This window comes from Patagioenas fasciata, chromosome 5 (genome assembly GCF_037038585.1).
Source record: "Patagioenas fasciata isolate bPatFas1 chromosome 5, bPatFas1.hap1, whole genome shotgun sequence".
NCBI lineage: Eukaryota > Metazoa > Chordata > Aves > Columbiformes > Columbidae > Patagioenas > Patagioenas fasciata.
This window is the reverse complement of record NC_092524.1, coordinates 1,251,679-1,273,449: the sequence shown is the minus strand read 5'-3', so window position 1 is coordinate 1,273,449 and position 21,771 is coordinate 1,251,679. Positions and strand designations below refer to the sequence as shown.

The following is a 21,771-nucleotide window of genomic DNA, read 5'->3' as shown; positions in this document are numbered from 1 at the left end:
CAACCCACTCTAGAAGAGCAAATAAAAACCTGACCCACCTCCCGGGTTGCACAAGGACTGAGCACAGCAAGAAACACTGCGTGTTTGTGTGCGGGCATGGACAGTAACGTTCTGTCTGCTGGGCTGGCACCCGGGGGCCAAAAAGAATCGGGGCATTGAGGAGCTGCAGGGGAGGCTCTGCGGTAGAGGTGTTCCTTTCTACCTTTACAGCCAGAGCTGGAAGAAATACACCAAGTTATTTTTCACAATTTCAGAATACGTTTAGTAACACTGGAGGAACCTTGATTTAATTAAACAGCCCAGGCAACTCGGTTTTCCAGCCAGCAGCACCCAGAGCAGGGCCTGCTCCTCCCAGAGCTAAGTCAGGGCTAAGCTGAGCCTAAACCTTCCCTGTCTTACCCACGGCTGGGTTTTGATCTGCTGCCTTCCTGTTTCCCTTCCAGCCCTTCTTTCAGGTGGGTATTAGATGTCCAAGGCTTTGAATAAAAGGGTCACCCCAAGGCAGTGTGGGAGGAGAGCCGGGGTAATCTGGAGCTGGAATCTCGGGTGGGAAAGGGGATGAGAAGAAAGAAGCTGAACAGGCACAGAGGGAGCAGCCGGGGAGGACAAGGGCGTTATTGGGGCTGGCAGGGAGGGGATGGGGAATTAATGTCTTGGGCACTGCCCTGGCTCAGACCTGTGATCAGCGCTGCCCAAGGCTTGCTTGCGATGGGCTGGGGAAGGAAACGGTGACAGCACATGGGGACACTGTCCTGTCTGTCACCCACCTGCTGCAGGGGCACTCGGGCTCCCTGTTATTGCCCCATTGCACGGGGCAAAGGTGCCCGGGGACGCTCCCTCCTCTGAGCGTCCTCGTCCTGGCAAAGGGCAGGAGTGGGGAAGAGCAGCGCCCAAGGCTGAAATGTGCCGGCCGTGGCTGGGGACAGACACAGCTGGGTGTCCGTCTGCCCTGTCTGCCGCTCTGCAGGTTTTGGGCAAGCAGAGCAGGACCTCGGCAGCCCCGGTCTGGTGGTACCGCTGCGGGCGACACCAGTTCCCACCTCCCGTTGTTTCCCAACCGGGAATCTGCAGGGCAGTCTGGGGAGGTGGTTCCTCCTCCCTACGGCAAGGAGCCTTGATCTCTGCGAGTTCTCAGCCTTTCTATCCTGAGGGGTGATGGCTTTAAAGGAGTTGGCTGTGCAGTCAGTCGGGTGTGAAATTGCTTTATCCAGAATTGCAGCCTCACTGCTTTACTGGTGGCAACGCCAGCCGGCTTCAGGGCATGGGCTGGAGCCTCACCCGAGTCAGACGTGCCTAACACCACACACCTGGCCTTCCTGCCCAGCTATTGAAGCCTCAGAAATGGGCTCAATGACTGCTTGAGCCTCAGAAATGGGCTCAATGACTGCTCGTGCTTTCCAGCTTTAGCTTTTGCTAAAGGACACAAGGAGACAGATCTGCATCTGAGGGACGTGGCGGTATCCCTCGGGTGGCACTGGTCAGATGCTGCCAGATCGCCTTGGCTTCGGGCATTCCATGGTCCCCTCTACCCAACTGTGTTGCTGACAAGCTCGGTTTCTTGCTGCTGCTCCTGCCAGGGTTGTATCTTGCAGACAAACCAGCATGTGTTAAATTCCTGCACAAACCCTGTTCGAGAGGGCTGTGGGGAGGGAATGGCACCTCGGCGCTCCCATTGAGAACTGTGTGACTGCCACGTGGCCTCCAGCTGAAATAATTAACAAGCTCATGGGCAGGCAATAACTAATAGTAAATAACGACCCTTTTGTTGGTCATCGTGCCAAGCCGTCAATAGGAAATGCGCATTCGCAATGCAGCTTTAGGGAGAGCAGGGCTGTCTGGAGTTAGTGTTCCTGTCTGTCTGCTCTTGGGGCTGTTCGGCGTTGGCACAGCTCTCATCTGTGGCAGTATCTCACAGCACAGGGACAGACTGTGGCAAGGAATGACAGGCTGGGGAGCATGGGGGCTGGTGGTTCTCATCTTGGAGACCTACCCCTGTGGCTGGGGTCTGTGGAGACCCCCAGGAGTCGGTTTGTGCCTGTTAAACATCATTTACTCCTTTGCCATTCTGCCAAGCAGCTGCCGGAGGAGTCTCCTCTCCCAGGCAGATGATCCCTGTCCCAGGCCATGCCGGGCAGGGGGAACGGCTCTTCTCTTTGTGTTAGTGCCCGTGTCCTGTTACAGCGCCGAAGCCTTTCTTGGGTTACGGGGGGCGTGCAGTGTCAAGTGATTGCGCCTCGCAGGCTGCTGCTGCTCAGCACCGCGCTCCTCCTCATTCATTCTATAGGCAGCTTCTCTTGCTCCAAAATCCCTTTTCCAGCCCTGTACCCAAACAAGTTCTGGTCTTTGCAGCAATGAGCGTATCAAGGGTGGTGTGTGCAGGTGGGAGCCAACTGGCTGCTCTCCCAAGTTCGGATGCGAGGTGAGCTCTGCCCTCCTGCCAGGCTGGTGTCTCTCATCACTGTGGTGTCCCTCCATCCCTCCATGTCCCGTCCCTCTGCTCCGTGGCCCTGCTGGGGCTCCAGCCTGGTTTGAGATCTGCCGGGCACTTGAAGTGAGAGGCAAAGACACCCAAGCAGTTGGCCTTGCAACTGGAATCCTCTTGGCAGGGCAGCCAAAACAGAAACGGGCTGCTCTGAACAATGCTCCAGAGCCATTGCCCTGAGGAATCCGCCATAATCATTAAACTCTATGCAGCTTTTTGTGGTTATGGGAGACAGTGCTGTCTGATCACCCCCGAGAGCAGCTCAGATGAACACCTGCAGAATCCACCTGGCTGTCACCGCAGACAGGGGTGGCAGAAGCCGGCCGTGGGACACATGACGCCAAAACGCTTCCTTCCAGCCCTTCCCTTGGCTTCTGCCGGAGCCACGCTGGTTTCTCCCCCACAGCCTTTCATCTAGGTTCAACACTGCTGCCGGTAAGCGGAGAAGCAGCTTAATTTATTTATGGTATGCATTAACATTTATTCAGCTGGCTGCTGTGCGTTGAGGAAGGTGGCAACCCGATCGGCACCAGCCATTCCCCTGCGCCGGAGCCGGGGTTTGCTCTGTGCAGGCAGCCACAGATGCTTCCAGAATGTGGAGCCAAGCAAACCTGGTGCTGTTTTGCTAAGCAGGGAGGAGAGGGTGAGTATCCTGCTCCCATGGCAGCAGGAAACTCCACCAGGGACAGCTGAGCATGTAGATAGTGTATTGAGCTCTGATAGGGACAGAGCTGGGGGAAGATATTTCAGGGCTTTAAGCCAGTTTCTCTGCAAGAATTCCTGGGTGACTTGTGGTATGGCTCTGTACCCCTCTGTGCTCCCCACAGTGCAGAAGACACAGTGGCGTGCCCTGTACTTGTGACAGAATCATCGAATACTCGATGATCGAGGCAATTAGAGCAGGCCAAGGATGATGCCAGGGCAGCCACCATTGCCAGCCGTGAGGCCGTGTCCTCTGTGGACCTGCGTGGCCTGTGCGGCCACGTCCTGGAACCCCCAGAGCAACCTCACTGTGATGCTTTTAAATATCCCACTCCAGGGTCTTGCCTGAGGTGGATTTAATGCTGCCATTAAGTCCCTATTCATGCTGGGGACACCGTGGCCCGCAGCAGTTGTGTCCCTGCGGTTGGCACTGGGTCAGCATTCAGAGCCCAAGTACCTGAGGTAGTGGTTCAGTGCACGGCCCCTTCCTCCCAGACTGCTGAGTGGTGGGAGGCGCTCGGCTGTAGGAAAGTTCATCCTTGGAATAAAGCTAAAACCAAGGCTGCTTGCACCTAGGAATAATATTTAGATGCCTCTGTGCATTGGAGCTGCTGCTGCTGGAAGGACATTACCCGCGAGCTTTAACTGCAGCAGGTGTCTGTGTGCTCTGAGTGTGGGAGTCGCTGTGCTCATTTCTGTGGGGCCTGGCAGCGTTTGTGGGCCGAGGGGCCAGCCTGATTACACGGGCAAAAAATGGAAATATGAAAAGTCTTGTAAGCTCTGAGTGTCCCTTAGCAGCATTATAATCAAGGCCATCTCAGCTTGGTGTGATTTGTTTCATTATAAAACATAATTCTCCTAGGAATTTTAGTTCTTGCTTGCCCTCCACTCCCCAATGTGCCAGCTCACAGCAGAAATTAATGTTGGGGTAGGGAGGATCCAAGTGTGAAGGGACCCAGATGTTTAAGTATTGGTTTAACACATGCGGAGCGTCCTTTGAGAAAGGCATGCTGAATTAGCGGGTGGGTTTCAAGGTCTGCCAAGCAAAAGCCCTGTGTATTTATGCAGTAAATTACTGCAGACCTCAGACTGAGCTTCAGAGGCGACAGGGAAGGAACCGGCAGCGGATTTACTCCTCCTGAGGACTTGGCCCCTGGACCCGTGGTCCTCATTTAAAGTTTGCTGGAATTTGATCAGAGAGGTCCCATCCCTGGTGAAATTTGCTTTTGGGGTGTGTTAATGTAAAAAAATGTAAAAGATGTAACTGTGTTGAAATGACTTATTTGAGAACCCGTGTGTGTTCTAGAGGCAGTTTGTCAGCCGGTCCCTTCGCGAGTGTGTGTGGGGCCGAGGCACCAGTCAGCCCAGTGCTCCCACTTACATCCCAGCCCGAAACCCTGGCAGTCCAGAGCCTTCGCCCGGGGGTGCCAACCCGCACATGCCGTGTGTCAGCCACAGTTTTCAGCGCTCGGTTTCATTTTTACGTGTCTCTATATGGCTCCCTATTTACCTTGCAACTAGAACCCTTCTGCCCCCCATCAGATCTGCAGGAGCTTTCAGTGCACAGTAAAAGGAATGATGCCATTGTCCTGTGTGCAGGGTGGAGCAGCACCCCACCATTCCCACGCCTTGTCCTCTTGCTTCTATCCAGGCTTATCCTGTGTCCTGTCATCTCCAGACACTGCTCAACCTCTGCTTGGCACCTGCCCACCGCGCAGCATCCAGGCTACAAACGCCTCCAGCCACTAACACCCCATTTCTGATCTACCTTCATTCCCATGTTTCACTTGTTTGCAGCTAATCAAAGTTAACAATGGTTTTGTTTAACACTTTGTCCACTAAGACCCACCAGTGACCGCTCATCTCCAGGCAGGAGAGGTGACCTGTGGGCAGTGCTCCAGGCCACTCCACACCCATAAACCTCCAGGCAAAACCCTTCAGCAAAGTCACTTCCTAGGGACAAATAAACCACCCTCACCTTGTAGCTGCAGAGGGAGAATTCTGATCAAATACAAGCTCTCCAACGGGGGCACACACAGCTTGTACCCAGTGAAAGCATCAGCCAGGCAGATCGACAGCTCTCCGGTGGGAGAGTTTGCAGGCTCGGGCTCCCCGAAAGCTGCTCGTGTTCCCCCATCTACTTATCCAGGGGGTGACTGAGGGAGGTGAGTTCTCACATGACTTTCTGTTTTTTTCTGCCTACCCCCCAGGCCAAGGCTTCCCCTGGGATACGTTAAGAGAGCTGCTAAGACCAGGAATAACTGTTATTGATACCTAAATGTTCCCTACAGCTCTTCACCCAGCAGCTCCTCTGGAGCTGGGCTGGTTTATAAAGAAGCTGCAGATCAGGCTCTGCACGAGCACCATCCTGAATTCCCTCTGCTTCCAAAGAGCATGGGAGTTTTCACGGTTCGGTGCGCAGCTAGAAGAGGATAATCATTAACCTGCTGAGGACAGTCTCTCTTTTGTTGGGCCCTTTATCAGGTTATCTTGCTAACAGAACTGGAGAGGATCTTGATGAGGGGAAGCAATGTTCTGTGGCACTTGTCCTCACAAAATCACGCTGTCCCCAGCACAGGAGGCAGTGACACATTAGGTAAGGGGCATTTTTGCTGCCCTGTCAGGCCAGCCTGTTGCATGTGGAGGATTCACATGGCTCTGGTTGAGTCCCAGCCTAAAACTCCCCAACAGCCGCGTTCAGATCTCTAGAGGTGCTTTTGCTGTAGGAAACGCGAGACGTGTCTGTGGGCACGACTCACCGTACAGGTCCTTTGCGCTCAGCTTGGCGGCTCCGTCCGCTCTGCCCATGCTGCCACTGGAAGAGAAGGAAGGTACAAATAAACCGTCAGCTCCCGCATCTTTCACACATCTGTTCTCACGCTGTGGCTCACGCGATGGCCAGCCCTGCAGCTCACCCCAGGGGGACCAGCCCTGCCCTACTCATCCCGTCCGTCAGACTTGGAGCGACTCCGAATTACCAGGCGAAGCATTTGTGTATCAGACCGTGCCGGCGGCTCCTCTGCAACCCAAGCTGTTATCCACACCGCAGGCACATGTCACTAAACCCAGCAGCTGGAAACAGGAGACAGAGCAGCCCTTCTAGGCCTATCCCCACTAGAGTTACCTTCACACGTGGTGTCCCCTGGAAGGACATTGCTGCTGGAGGGGCTGTTTGAGAGACAGTTAAGGGGGGTTGTTACAGGGAGCAGCACAGGAGGCCCTTCCGCATTATACCTGAGCCCACCTAGACCTGTGGCAGTCTAAGTGTCAAGACTAAGGTCCCTAATGAATGGAACCTTTGGAGGTGTTCTCCAAAGGCAGGTGCAGAATGTGTCCCATGTAAGAATGTGCAAGGATGTTAACTGTGCATAAACACTTGAATTTTGGGGTGTCAGGTCTCTAAGCGGGACTGCTAGGAGCACCCCTGGGTGCTAGGAAGGAGTGGTGGTGCCAGTGCAAGGTGGAGGAAGCCACAGAGATCCTTACTTTGAGCTGGGGTTGCTGCTGAGGGATCCCTTGAGACTCATGTCGCTTCACAGGACAGGCAACTGCAGGAGAAGCAGAAGAGACAAGGTTAGTGGTGAGGAAACACGCTGTCAGACAGTTTATCCGTGTGTGTGCTCTGACGTGGGCTCTCCAGGCAGCAGGGTGGGCAGGCGAGAGCAGCCGGGTGAGCACGACGGGGTTTCCTTGCTGCTCTCTGCTCAGCCACCTCTCTCAGCCCCGACCTGGCCTGAAGGTGACGCATCCCTGATACCTTTCCAAAACCTATTTCCGCCTCTGGCCCTTCCCTTCCAGGCACGCCCTGACTTTGTGGTACTTTGGCACATCTTTTTTTAGCAAAGCTGCCCTGCCTACGGTTTAGCAGAGACTGGTGTGGCCTTTCTGGTCTGGCAGGGGCCATTAACAAACGTGTGGATCCCCGTGGCCACGTGCTCGTGTGAGTGTCCTGAGTCATTTTTCATTACCTTTCGTTACGTGGCAATTTTAAGCTCTGTACCAGCCGTTAAAGTGTCCTTACCAGGGCACTGCTTGCACAGAGAAGAGTGAGGTAATTGTGAACGCTGCTCCACTGGCAGCATAAGGAGGGGGAACCATTTCCTGGGGTGGCTGAGTGCTTGCTGAGAGGCAGACGGGCTCAGCTCACAGATGTTTTTCCCCCGTCTTTCAGATGAGAATTGTAAGTAATGTGAGAGAGATCACGGCGCTTCTCTGAGAGCAGAACCGCCAGGAAAAAGGAAAGGCAAATAAGGTGTAATAAAACCTGAGGGGACGCTTTGCATTGGCATCCAAGGTATTATTCACTTCTGTGCAGTGCGTGAGCTGAAGGAAAACCAAGACAAAAGTCTTCAAGTGTTTTTCTTCACTGTGGAAAAGCTGAGGGGGCACCTGCCCGTGGGGCACTCGGCACCTCTTTTTTGCTTCGGCTGGGTCGGACCCCACTCACCTTCTTTCAAGGTTGTCAGAATTCAAAGGGATGGCTTTAAAATACATGTCATTGGCCTGAAGGAGGAAATGCCTCAGTGTCTTGGGTGGCATTTCCTGCAAGGGGACCTTTGGATGTGCTTGGTGTCCGTGACAGCCATCTCTGGCAGGCAGCAGAGCCGCCTCGTTAAGCTTTGTCATAACTGAGCTCGGCCTAAAGTGGGTGCGATCCCTGGGGAACACTTGGGAGTCATCCCTGGCACCTGGGATTTCCCCTGGGAGCCTGCCTGATGGCTGCAGGGCTCGTCCTGTCCCGTCTGCTTTTATTTCTGCTTTGTGTCCCGGTAATACTCCTCAGTGCTGGGATGCTGGTAGAAATTACTTTGAAGTGCATTTTGTAGCTGGTACGTGAAATTCTCCCTTTTTTGTCTCTCTTGTGGTTGATACTAAAGTCCGTGCACACACGTATATGCAGATGTAAGTTCATATACATGTTAGAATAGAAACTTGGTGTTCTGCCAACCCCTCCGAGCGTAATAAAACCCGTCCTTGTGCCCAAGCTTGGGTAGCTGTGAATTTTCCCTCTGTTAATAGCTCTCTGCTGGTTTCCTTTTACAGTCCTCAAGCTGCTCCTATCTCCCAGATCTCCGTGTGCATTAGCATAAGATACCTAGAAAAGGGAACGGGCTCTAATAAATAAGCCCAGCTCTGCTCTGTTCGCTTTACACCATCTGGCTGCTTCACTCCCATGGCTGATGATTGTGGTGGGGAGTATTTCTGTGTATTAATGTAATATTTCAGGCTCCCTTTCACTTGCTGCAAGGCAGGCTGAGCTATCACGGACCTCGGCCAGCAGAAATGTCACCGGACGCTGCTGATGTCAGGAGGACTTGTCACCGCGTGGGGGGGAACACCCGCGGCCCGGGAAACAGCAGAAAGCTTTTGTGCTGCTCGCAGTGCCCTTTACGCCCTGACACTCCAAAAATCTTCCACGCGCCCAAGCAGAAGCTGTAAAGCATTAGCACTGCTGCCATTTCAGCCAGGGGCTGGTTAGAAACTGCTCCTTCTGATCCCTGCTCTATCTCGGCATTTGTAACGCAATAACCCCCCCACGTCCCTCCCTGTGCCCAGCGCCGTGGGAGGGTTGTTCCTGTATCTGTAAGGGCCTGGAACTGGAAGCGCCGCGAGCGCCTGCCAAGTCAGCGGGTCCTTGTCCTGCCGGGCTCCCTTCTTTTTATTTGTTCGTGCTATTTTCATTATTTAACCTTTGCCTAGTTCTTGCCGCTGTTGCGAGGGCCGTGTCTGTGTTCAAACTTGTGTTAATCGAAATGAGGCTGTGGTGTGATGCTGGCCAAGTTAAACCAGGACAGAGCCTCGCGCCAGAGCTTTTAATTCAGTTTAAATTGCCTGATATTAATTGAATCCCAGCTGGCAGACTCAGGGGGGGACACGTTTCTGAGGCAGTGGAGACTTTATAATGATATTGCTAAGTCGCGGGTCAGTAGGACTTGAATAGATGGAGAAAGGGGCTGAGAGTGCTTCACTTTTCAGTGCAGACAGAGCCCAAGATAAGACATGAGAGGTACCACGTCCCAGGCCAGGAGATGTCACGTGCTGAAAGACGGGGCCGCAGGGAGCTCAGGAGTCGGTGCTGAGGGACACCGAGGTGGGTCACGTCGTTTTGTACTTTAAAGCAAAGGAAATCTCACTCCCTGACTTTCCGGACCATCCTATCCTTGGAGGTGGAATGTCCTCCCAAAGACACACGGAGCCGGGATCAGAGCCTGGCATTGTTGTCTGCGCTACATTTTGGTACTTTTATAGCAAATGGAAGCGGGCCATACATTGTTTTGACTTTCTGTGAGTCCCTTTGAAGAGGGAGCCGCAATGTTGCAAGGGTGGAGAAGCTCTATGGGAGGAGAAAGATTAATAGCTCTGCTCTGAGGGCCGATCACTGCTATTGTCATACATTATTTTTATTAGAAATACTTTTCCCTGCTCTGCCGTGGTCATAGATTTTTGTTCTTACAGCAAACAGAGATTGTGAAAACCTCTGGACTTTGGGTGAAGAAACTTGAAAATGTGAAATACTAGTGTCACTTTTTAGGGGTATTATTATTCTGATGACTGTTGATACTGATAGCAGCATCTAGTGCTTGTGAGTGTCTGAGAGTACCCAGGCAGAGCGTGCTGGAGGTTTCCTGGTGTCAGTCTGTTAGAATATAAGATTGTAGCAGCAGGAAAATGCTGGGCAAAATGCAACAGCTTTTGCTGGAACAACATGAGAAAAACACAGCAAAAAGCCTCAAAAACTTAAGAAGCAATGAGCTACCTAGCAGTAACAGTGAGAGCAGTAACGAGGATGCTACTGTCTGTGTACGTGGGCTGTGCCGGCTGGATGCTCTGGCAGAAACGCTTGATTAGCAAGAGCCTCAGCAAGTAACTTAAAGCATGGGTTGGAAACATTAGCCGGCGACCACGTGATGTTATCATTTAAACTTCCCAGCACAACAAAGCGCTGTCTGTTCGGGTTGCTGGGTGTTTTCACAAGGGACTGTCCCGCTGGGATCGCACCGAAGGGCCTGGCAGATCGGCAAAGCTACAGTCCCACATCAGCCCACCGACAGAACAGCTCTGGGTGTGGGTGAGGGACTGGGGTCTGTGTGCTCAGTGCTGCTCACGAGCCACCAGTATTTACAAATTCTCCAACTACATAGAGAGCACATGGGAGTTTACCCACCGTGCCCCCTCGGACGCACACACACAAACTCGTGTGTCCGTGGCTCTTTCCAGCCCATATGCAGACAGACGGTAATTTAGGTGTGTGTCAGGAGTGCAGGCAGTGCCGGCGGCTCTCGGTGCCCCCGCGGTCCCTGTGGGACAATAAAGCTCTGCAGGCTGGTTGAACCAAACTAGGAGCTTTTATATTCCTGCCAGAAGGTAAAACCTTCCTTCAAGAAACACAACCGAAAGCAAGTCCAGACAGCGCCTCGCTCTATAAATACCCAGGGAAAATGCACAACTAGACGCACCCTCCATGATGTTGGGAAAAAACTGGAAGCTGATGCCGCTCCTCCTCCCAAAGATGTGTGTGCGGAGTCCCCGTGCTGAGTCACAGCTCCTCAGTTGACACTTCTCCTGTTGGAGGAATCCCGCAGGAGCCCAGTGGAGGGAGAACGGGGAGCAGGTTGGGACTTGGCTGTGGCCGCTGAGCCCAGCTCTTGCCAGGGGTAGCAAGCTGAGCTTTAGCTACGCTTGGGCTGCTGTTTAGCCAAGCTTGAGAACCAGACCCAGCAATAGCATGCCAAATATTCATAGGTGCTTTTGGACAGACAGAAGGAGACAGATGAGTGCACCTTGCATAAAAATTCATTAAATGGTTTAAACTGAAAGACCCCAGTTCAAAACTTCTAAACAGAAGAAAGTGTGAGACGCATTCCCCAGGAAGGAAAAACGGGACGTGTTCCCCAGGCTTCCTGGGAAGAGCATTGGGGGGAATTCTGTAGCTTTTTCCTCTGTCTTGTTTTATTTGTGCCCATAGTACAACTGATACCCAGACAGTTTGCTGAAGAACCACACTGGTAGTTGTCATGCTGAAGGTTTTTCTGCCCCTCATCTTTATTCTACATCCCCCCCAAATGCCCCCTTTCCTGGTCCTGGTGCTGGACTCCAGGGGCTGGATCACCCCAGCTGTGATTTTTAGCGGGGGGAAGGATTTGACACTGTGACTCTGTTAATGAAAGGGATCCTTTGTATCTTCTTGGTGTAGAAATCAGGACTTGGACCTCAGGCCAGTAAAATTAGGGAGTGACTGTGTGTGTTGTGTTCCAGACGGATAACGCTGCTTTGCTCCAGCCCAGCCTGACAGGGAGACGTTGGATTGTCTCCGTTCTCAGGGAAAACACCCAAACCCTGTGTGAAATTCGCAGAGTGCTCGTGTTTTCCAGCTGCAAGCGCCGACTCCCAGAGCTGTTCCTCATTTCTCTTATGGCTTCTCCAGGCTCGGAGGTATTTGTGAAAGAGCTGGGGGACCCGGCACAAGGCTGGCGCTGGTGGCCAGGGATGGAGGAGGTCTGAGGCTCCTGCTGGGGCCCTGTTCACACCGCGATGTTACAGCTCCAATGGAGGGCACAGCACGATGTTCTTTATGGTGGGACTTCAAGGGCAAAAAGCTGACTTGCTCAGGGCTGTCCCATCCATGCTGGAAAGGTGGTGGGTGCTTTGGCAAAGCACCCGCAGCAAAACTGCTCCTTCCAGAAGCTTGGAAGCTTCTCTGGTCCAACCATCCACTGCCAGCACGGTAATAATACCTGGGTGCTCCTTGTTCATCCCCGATGGGTATCAGTCCTTTATTGGCAGCTGTGGCTGTACAGCTGGGTGAGAGATTGGCCTTTGCTGTCACGATGGCTTTGAGCTCATTACTCGGGTTCCTTAATTGTTCATTAAACAATTGCTTTAATGTGTAGGTACGATGTGACCCTGGCTCGTTTAACACTGTGCAATCCTCACAAGCTGGCTGCAGCAGTCCCAGTTTGTTGCTGCTTTTACAAGAGACCCGTAAAAATACATAAGAATAATTTTCAAAGAAATTGGCCGGCCAATTGATTTTTCACGTTACTTCCCAGCAAAGGCCTTTAGCCCCAGGAGGATGGTGATGCTCCAGCCTGCACATCGCTTGCCCAGCCAGCGCCAGCCCAAGGGAGGGTGACAGGGTGACAGGGCTGGTCCCTCAGGACGGGCAGAAGGGGTTTTGTTTGTGAGTTAACTCCTCCACGCTGACCGGTTCATGAGCAAGGCAGAGGAGCTGAGATGGCCGGGACGTTTCCACCGCCTCCTCCTAAAGGAAGGGCATTTTTGGTCACTCCCTGAAACGCTGATTCACTCTCCTGGCAGCAGCTCAGGCGCGCAGCAGGGTGGTCAGCGTGCCAGGAGCTTTGCTCCATCTGAGGAAAACTTCTTATTTAGGCTGAGACCCACTTTGGGAGCCATGCTTAGTTTCTGTTTGTCTCCAGCATGGTCATGTTGAAGTCTTTGGGGTAATCTGAACCACAAAACACTCCTCTCCCTGTGTGGGAAGGTCACACCATGGTATCTTTCCCCAAAAGTGGCCTGTCTCCCCCTGCCTGTGCCAGTCAGTGGCTATTTCACCAGTCAGTGGCTATTTCACTCTGCTCCCTGCTTGCCAAATGTCTGCCCACAGCCAGGGCTTGGGGAAGCTAATGCATCAATCATTTTAATTTCCTGCCATAAAACTCACCCTGGGCTTTTTGCTGGAAGGGTGTGACAGGAGATTTGAGGGAGGAGATTAATCTCTTGAAAATCACATTTGATGTTTAAGGCTTTTCCAGCCTTCTCTGCGCTAATCACGCTGACATTCGTTGCCATCTCTCCCCACCCCAGTTTGTGCTTCCTACTCATATCCTGTCTGGGTATTTCTGGCCACTCGCTAACAATCCATTTGAGCTTCAGCTTGGCACCCGGGAGCTGGGCTGGGGGAGTCGCTGCAGGAAAACGAGCTGAGGCGAGCTGAGGCGGGCTGAAGCGGCTCAGGGACCTGGTGGCAGCTGCGGTGGCGGGGACGGGGCAGGGCTGGGAGCGGCTTTTGGGGCGTACGCCGAGATGTGCTCTCGGGGCATCGGCACCGGGCACAGCTGGGATCACCCAGGGTCCCTCATCCCCTGTGCTGCTCAGGGATAAATGAGCGAAAAATGGCCACACAGCAGCACTTGGGCATTTTTTTAGTAGCAGTCTAATCTTTTTTTTCCTGTTGTTGGTATTTCCATATATTTGTCACGGTAGATAAGATTATATGTGAAAAATAGTGATTTGTCACTTTCCAATCATCGTTGAAAGGCAGAAAGGGGGAGTTAATCCAAATGTGCTTTTGCTGTCAGTCATTTCTTTGTTTTACATGCAAAATGCTGAGATTTTTCAGTTCCCCCGGAATCCCCATAGGAACCGTGTCCATTGCTGATGCCAAACGTGTTCTGGTGCAGAATCTGTAACCAAACTTTCGTGCCCACCTAAGGATGGCAGGTAGATCCTGGGCTCTTACAGAGTGCTCAACCATCATCTGCGTTGATTTCTGATTTCAGGGCTTTCGGTAAAGCTACAAAGCTCTGTGGACGAGGCCGGCAAGAGGGGTTTTTGCAGCACGACCAGCCAGTTACACAGTAACCAGAGCAGTCCCATGAGACAGCGTTCCAAAACAAAACAAAAAAATGTTCCCTTTGCCCTTTGTTTCATTGAGAATAGAAGGATGTGTGAGGTTGGCTTTATCAGAAGAATTTAAATGGCAGTTTCTAATCTTACAGTGCAGAAGTGTTTTAGCAATCTTGCCGAAAAAAAAAAAAGTTAATCTCCTGCAAGGGCCAGGAAGAGAAAGCACAAGTGGTGCCGGCAGGAGAGGCCTGGGGTGAGCCTGGGCAACCTGCTCTGATTTCAGAGCTGAGCCTGCTCTGGGTTGGGCTGGAGACCTCCTGAGGTCCCTCCTGCCCCCGCCATCCTTGTCCTCTTGTCGGGAGCTCACCAAGTCCTCTTCTAGCTCAAGGTTTTGGGGGACAAAAGGACGTGAGTGCCCATCACCCATGTGGTGCTGGAGCAGAGTGTGGCCTCTGTGAGCAGCATCTTGGCAGCTCCGTGCACTTGTCTTGGCAAGAACTCATTGCGTTGGAGTCGGCATCACACGCTATGCCCCGGGGAACAAACCAGGGGCTGCTGAGGGTGGTGATGGCCCCAGTCTCAGATTTCTCCGCTGCTTTAGGTTGTTCTCACCTTTGACCATTTGCTCACCAGATCTTGGCAGGCAGGGGGCAGAGAGCAGGAGTCTCTGGGCTGGTGCCAGCTGTGCAGCAGATGTTCTGGGGACCTGTCTGGTCTAGTTTGTGACTGTGGCAGGCGGGCTTTGACCGCTCAGCTTGTTTATTCCAACCACTCTTAGTCCTTGCCATGATTAAACTTACACGACGTTTCCTTCCACCGAGCAGTCGTGGGGCTGGAGCTCCTCTCCTCCCGTTTGGTTCTGAGGAGCCGGGGCAGGGGCTGGTCCAGCAGCTCTCTCGTCACCCCTGCTCAGCTGGGGCAGTGGGTTGAGAGCACATGCGGATACCCAGAGGAGAGGCCCAGAACAGGACACACGCAGGGAGCCTCTCTGCAAAGTTTCCCAGCCTGCAGCAGTGGGATTTAAGAGCTCTCAGTTATCCTTTTTCTTCCCTGAACTTGCCCAGCTGCATTTATCCAACTACATGTAGATTTTGACATCCCGAATGGCCTGTGGTGAGATGCTGTGCAGCCGGGCTCCGTGCAGTGCGCTCAGCCCTCTGCTTTTGTTTGTGCTGCACTTGCCAGCTGTTGGTTTCACGGGATGCCCCCCAGCTCTGTCACCAGTTCACAGCTGGTCCCTTGTTCACCGTCTCCGTGCCACAGGCTGTACCGTGGATCTACAGGAGAGCAGCACCTCAGCTCTCTCCCTTCCAAGCTGAAGTGTATTGGAAGTTTCGGAACTTAAGTCACATATACGGGGGCGCTTCCTTCTTGATGTTGCAGGCGGAGCGGTGAGCAGGGGCTGCTCACTGTCCAGAGCGTTGTGCCGGCAGCGCTGGCCCGGCTGCACCCCGGCTGTTACCTGCTGGCGCTGGCACGGGAGCAATGAGCTACACTCACAATTTATCCAGCTGAACCCGCTCCTGGCTAGTTCAGTGCTGACGTACATCATTGGGGCATCAGCCCTTTGACTTCAGTGGGGCAAATTCCTGTTTCCATAGCTCAGAGGTACTACTCTGCTCCCGCAGTTTGCGAGGGTTTGTGTTCTCAGGTGTGGGAAAGCAGAGGTGAATCAGCAGAGCAGCTGCTGCGTGGTCAGGTTCCATCTGGAGATGTTCTGGAGATGTTCTGGAGATGCTGGCGAGCAGGTGCCTGGTGGTACGAGACTCCTCCTGCCACCCCAAGGGACTTGACCCTCTTCTCATGTGTCTCTGAGCGTGGTTCAAACCTGTTGAATTCCATCAAATTCTGATCAGAGGATCCGCTCAGGTGCAGTCTGGGGCACGGTCTCCGTCTCAGGAGTTCTGCCTGTGTCAGATATTAAGGGCTGGACTCTCAGCAAGGGACAATTTGCAGAACTGTCGCGGTCAGCGTGCATCGAGTGAGCACCATCCTCTACCACCCAACCTGACACCAGGCAAGCGGTGCCCACACCTGCACAAGCTACCTGGATACACCTTATTCCTCTTCCTTCTGCAGGGAGCTTTGAAAGTCACATATCCCAGCCTACAAGCAATGCCAAGAGCATCAGGGACTGAAAACAAGCGGAACTGCCTTGCTGTGTGAAAGTCAGCGTGACAATTAACCCGCAGGAATGGCCAGAGACCGGTCCATTCACTTCTTCCCCGGGGGAAAGCTGGAATATCTTTCTAGGGAACAGAGAGGTTTTAATTAGTGTTCCCTTCTGCATAAAGCCTGGCTCTCCTGCTCTGTCTCCTCAGATGAACACAGCTATAATTAAGAGGCAGCAGTGTCAAGAATGAGAGCAGGCTCCAGCCTGTGATTTATTAAGGGATGTTGTGGGTGCAATTACTTTTCTCTTTTCTCCTCTCCCCAGTGTTTTTATAAAGCAAATTCACTGATGAAAGGAGCGTCTCAGGCTCAGGCAAATGGACGCCTCTGTGTTTATCTGCAGTACAGGGCGAAGGCAGCTGGGCCAGGGCAGCCACCAGCACCCTCCTTCTTGCCAAACAGCAGCAGCAGGACGAGCAGGGACCCCAAAGGGTCCTGTTGGTGGCAATGAGGAGGGAGCAGCAAACCAGGACAAGCTGCTTGTGTTGTCCGCAACGAGGTGGATCAGGTTTGGGTTTTGCTTCGTATTTGCGGAATCTGAGGAATCTGAGGGAGCTCCCAGCTTTGGGTGGCAGCTCTGGTTGTCCTGGCAGCCAACACCCCCAGCGCATGAGGAGATTAGAACTGTCTCAGCTCCCAGATGACTTCTGGTCATCTTCAGCAGGAGGAAAGTTACGTGTAAACAATCTGGGGGATGGTGATGTTGATTTGGATTGCGCGTGTTCACTCGATCTTTATCATCCTGCCAGCAGGATAATTTCACTTTCTGAATTGCTCAGCGATGGCGAGCATTTCTGCTGGGTGGCTGAACTTTGGTTTACTGCTGTTCAGATGGTCTGCACTTTACCTTTGTAGGATATAAATCTGGACAGGTTGAGACTGATAAGACAGATGGAGGAAAAAAAAAAAGAAAAAGGAAGCAGGAAGAACAAAATTCAAAGAAGTTCCAATTATGAAAAGCTTTTGGGGGCCAGTACCCCAACTGGAAACCAGAAAAGGGAAAGCGTTTGGTGGCGTTTGTCGAGGTGGTATTGAAAGACTCCACCAAATATGGAGTGTCAGTACTCTGCTGGGCACGGGAAGAGCTGCCGTCACCTCGGGCAGGGTTGATTTGCGCCCCTCCTCTGTAGGCAGTGATGGATGGAAGGGCCTGGAGCCTCCTGAGCAGGTCCCAGCTGCAGCTCGTCCCCGGCTCCCACACGGAGCGGTGCAGCCACTGCCATCGGCCTCGTGCTTCATGCAGTTGTCAGGGTCCCTCTGGTTCAACCGTGCCGGCAGGAACAGTCACCTCCCGGCTTCATGTGGTGCTTCAAACCAAACCGGGGCCGAAGCAGCTCGTCTGGTCGCCCCGGTGGCTGGTCCGGGGTGGCTGAGCAGGCAGAGCCTGTGGCTCCCCACCTTTGGCTTCCTCTTCCCGTGGGCTGGGAAGATTTGGTGTGTTCCCTCTGCCGGGGCTCAGCCAGCAGGTTGCAGTAACGCCCTTGGGAGCTTTTGGGGAATGGGAACGAGGGTTGGGCTCTGCTGGGGAATTGCAGTGCAGGTGAATGGGGAAGATCTCCAAACCGGTCCAGCGCTCAGCTCCACACCCTTCCCTCCCTTCTTAATTGCAATTCCTTCTGATTTATCTGGATTACCAGGAAACAAAAATACCAGGGCTTTTTTGGTTAATGCTCCTGGCATCATGCATCTCAAATTTGCAGGCGGCGCCTTGGGAAGGGACGAGCTCTCTCTCGCCTTGTGCGCAGACTTGACCTTGTTTGTGTGGGAGCAGCACAGGGATCCCACCAACATGGGATCCCCTTCAACTCCCTCTTGGCAGTGATTTGATGCAGGGGAATGAACTGTTTTAGGGATGGGTGACATACTTTTTCCCTGAGCTTGCCATTTCAAACCCAGTGCGAGCAGACAGAGTTGCTGTTTGCTACATGAAATCCTTAATGTTCTTCTCTGGTGTAACCCTGACAGGTGAAAAGCCGCGTGGTCTTGTGGGCAGGTGGAGATCCAAGAGCCAAATTGTGATCTTGGGCCTCCTGGGATTTGTTCTCCTGTGTCACTCGGGTGTTGTACAGCGCCTGGCACCATGATGCTGATGAGCAGGGAGGGTTTCTGGAGGTACCACCCTCCCCTCCCTCCGAGTGGGAGGCTCGGGTGCCTCCTGGGCAGGCAGGTGGGGATTTTTCTGGGCAGCTCCTGAACCTTGGCCAAAGTGGGTGGTTCAGGAGGCCACGCACGCCTGCTGCTGTTCCAGGCAGACCCTGCTCCCCATAGAGCTTTACCAACCTGCAGGAAGCCATCTCAGTCACGCCAGGAAGTCTGGGCCCTTTCCCTGGCACTTCTGCTTGTGGGACACTAGGGAAGGCTTGTAAAGCTTGAGTGTTTTTAGAGGGTAGTGATTTTTATTGCCAATCAGATCAAACTTGTAGGCTAAAGGTTGAGCACGGCCATCTGCCCTGGAGTTGAGAGCAGTTCTGCTGACTGCTGGCAGGTGAAGTACACGTGGGGCCACAACTGCGCCGCGCACGAGGAGAGAACCTCCGAGTCTCAGCAGCCCTGCAAACCTGGCCTGGCCTCAGCGCTTCGAGAGAGACCGTGGCATGGAAGAGAGAAAGCAAACAGAGTGTGGCGCAGACACGGCTCCAAACAGCACCCCGGGATCCGACCCACTGATAATAACACTCCAAGGCTCCCCCACGCACTCAGGCTTTGCATCCAGACTTATTTTATATGGATGTTTCTCAAGCCCACGCAAGCCAACGCATATATTCTCCCTGTTTCACTCCATTCTTTGTAACAAGGACCGAAACCTCTTGAGTCCTTTAGTGCATCAGGGTCTCTTCTGAATCTCTTCCACTTCCAGCCTGACTTGCCCCTTGACCCAATGAAAGCGCTCTGTTCTCCAGCACATTCAAAGCCATCTTGTCAAGAACCAGCTGTTAACAAACATCTGGCAGATTTGGCCGTCGCCAGCAGGGTGTCCTGTCCTGGCCGTGCAGTGCGGTGACTGGGCACCCGCATCCATCGGCAGCCCCGCAGCCAGAGCCCACAGACAGCCGTCTGTAGGAGCTGTGTCACCAGGCGCAGGGCCAGGCTTTGTCACTCCAGCTGACGGCGAGTTGTTTGCAGTCAACAAAAGTGGGCACCGAAAAGGAGTCTGTCCCTGCCACAGAGCCCGGCACCCAGAAGAAGTTTAATGTTGTGTGCCGGCCAGGCTCTCGCCTGTCTTGGTGCCTTTGCCCACCCTCTCGTTGGGGGGCAGGGGGGCAGGGAACCAAGGACTGAGATATTGTCTTGGCAAACTGCTTTATCGCACCAAGCGAGCCATGTGCGTGCACACCAGCTGCACTTCACCGCCTCGCACAGCTCTTCCCTTCCCCAGGACTTCACCAACATCCACTTCGATGATGCCGACGCTCAACTTTTTCTCAGGTGCCCGAAAACACCCGCGGTCCCTCTAAGTTCCAGCATTTTATGATGAACCCGCCCTGCAGAGTGCAGTGGAGCAGATCCAGCTCTGGACCATCTGCTGGAGGGCTGGGACCCATCCAAAAGAGCACCAGGTTCTTATCAGTCCAGCTTCCTAACACCACAGCAGCAGAAACCAGCAGCAGGTACGACCCCGGCCCCACCGCAGCGGGGATGGAGCTGTTGGTGTCATCCCAAACACCCATTGGAGCCGCGGTTTTACACAGGGCGAGGCAGCGACCTTTGCCACTCGCAGGCACCTTCCCACAGCGGATCCCGAGCCTCTTGACAGACTTGTTTTAAAGGGCTCCCTGATTCAGTACCTGCCCTTTCTGTGTCTGAAGGAACAATTTTTTCTCCCTGATCAACTAAAAACTCGATCGCTCAACTAAACGGAGCCAGGACTGTGCTACTGCAGGGGTCTGTGCTCCAGCCAGCCGGTGTCAGCTGAGTGCTGACCCTCCTGCTGTCATTTCTTTAACTCAGAAAAAGTCCTTTTTAGGGGCAGATCCCACTAAAGCAGCTCGGCGCTGGAGCTCTCGGACAAACAACCACCGATGGATCCGCTCCCTGTTACAGCGTTCGCTTCGTGCAGCGTTTCACAGCAGCCCAGCAGCGCAAGCGTTACTCCCCGTTGCCCTAATTACAGCAGGGCAATTACCGTGTTTTACTACTATGTTGTCTCACAATTATTTCCAGTATTTAAAAATAACGTCAGTTAAACAGTTTGTCCCTGAGCCTTGTCCTCGGTGGAGTTTGCACCGGTATTTTCCAGGCAAATAAGTGAAAGGGGACAGGAGAGCTGCGCTCCGGCTCTGCGGGACAAGCGACAGCTCCCGGAGCCCGAGCTGTCATGCAGGGGATGGGGGCAGCTCCGAGCAGCCCTTCCCTGCCTGGGGAATAGGGGGTGGATGTTGCCATGGCCCTGGGCAGGGGGATCTCACCCCGCACAGGAGCAGCTCCACCAGGTGCCCCGTGGGGGGCGAACTTGTCTCTGTACGTGGCCCTAAAGGAGGAAACCCCAAAGCTTACAAACAAACAGCTGCTTAAAACTACATCTCCAGACTTCATTAGGAACAGGGAAAAAAAAGCCCTGTTCTTGTGCCAGACGGACATTTTGCTGCCAAGAAAGTGCCACCTACTGATCTGGCCCGGCGGGGAAATGCAAGAACGGGAAGCAAACCCCGAAAACATAATGCTGGAAAAAACACTTCTTTTCACCCTTAAAAGCCAAGCCAATTCTAGGTGCTGTTAGCCCAGCCCAGCCCCCTCTCCTGTCCCGCTCCCTCTGCAGCACAATCGACCAGACTTCTGACGCAGATAAATGTTGGGGGGGTGGAATGTGAACTTTTAGGCTTTGCAAAGGGGACTCACCGGTGCTGAGAAGCCGCTCTCGTCTCCCGCCGTCCCCTCGGCTCCCGTGCGTCCTCTCCCAGTTTGCCGTGCCCTCCTAGTTAAATCCTGCTGCCATTCTCTGGCAAACCAGCTCCTTCTCCCTCCCCGCACGGCACTTTGCCTTCCCGGCCCAGAGGATGGAGAGGAGAGGGAGGCAAAACCCACCCGGCACCCAGCCCGGGGGTCCCCACGCTGCTGCCCTTTCGTCCCGGTGCCGCTCGCCCTGGTTGTCTGAGAGCAGGTGACAGAGGTTTCTTGGCAGAGGAGAGAGAAGGGGAGGGATGTGGAGCAGCGAGAGGTGGAGCTGGACCCGGAGCAACAGGTTACTGTATAACCAGGAGCCGGTGGCCCCGGCGAACCGGCTGCGTCCCCGCAAGGTGCTGGGGGTGGCTGGGCCTTTGGTGCGAGGGCACCCAGAGCCGAGGTGCTGGCTGGGAGGGATGTGGAAAACTTCAGGTTTCTTTCACCCATGAACATTTGGTACCCGAGGGGTGGCAAGGGTGCACTTGGAGCTGGGTTTTCCATCGCCGGTGAGGGAGGGGACGCGCTGCCCGACCGCCTCGTTGTGGGGGAACAAGGCAGCTTTTGTGCAGCCCGGTGCTCTCCTCCGCAGCTCCGCGCTGGCTCGCGGGGTGTTTTCCTCCAGCTGTGCTCCAGCCCTGACATCTGCAGCAGGGAAAGGTGAGATGGGGAGAGGGCAAAGCGGCCTCTCTCCCCAGGTCCCCGAAGCAACGGGGTGAGGAGCGGAGCCCCCCGGGGTACCCCACACCGTGCACTGTGCTCCTCAGGGCTACCCGGCCACAAAGCCCCTCGTTGTGCCCCAGCTCTACCGTGAGTAGGAGGCAGCAGGGCCCGGCTGTGCCACACATCTCGGCACCGCGCTTGAGCTTGTGCTGAACATTGTTCCCATGCTCTATGGGAAGGGTTTCTTTAGAAACCCCAGCCTCATCTCATAGTCTCCAGGGGGAAAT

The 21,771-nt window shown here is 53.9% G+C and overlaps 2 protein-coding genes across 2 annotated transcripts in view; one reads left to right on the top strand and one right to left on the bottom strand.

Moving 5' to 3' along the window:
• EPS8L2 (EPS8 signaling adaptor L2) overlaps positions 1-21,087 on the bottom strand; it is a 46,914-nt gene extending 25,827 nt beyond the window's left edge. The window contains exons 1-3 of the mRNA XM_065838936.2: positions 20,780-21,087; positions 6,671-6,732; positions 5,944-5,999 (exon numbers count right to left, since the gene is read on the bottom strand). Of these exons, the coding sequence (XP_065695008.1) occupies positions 5,944-5,999; positions 6,671-6,711 (97 nt within the window). The 5' untranslated portion in view covers positions 6,712-6,732; positions 20,780-21,087. The remainder of the gene's footprint in view (positions 1-5,943; positions 6,000-6,670; positions 6,733-20,779) is intronic.
• Positions 1-21,771, top strand: part of GATD1 (glutamine amidotransferase class 1 domain containing 1) — an 80,839-nt gene that overhangs the window by 47,932 nt on the left and 11,136 nt on the right. The window lies entirely within an intron of this gene.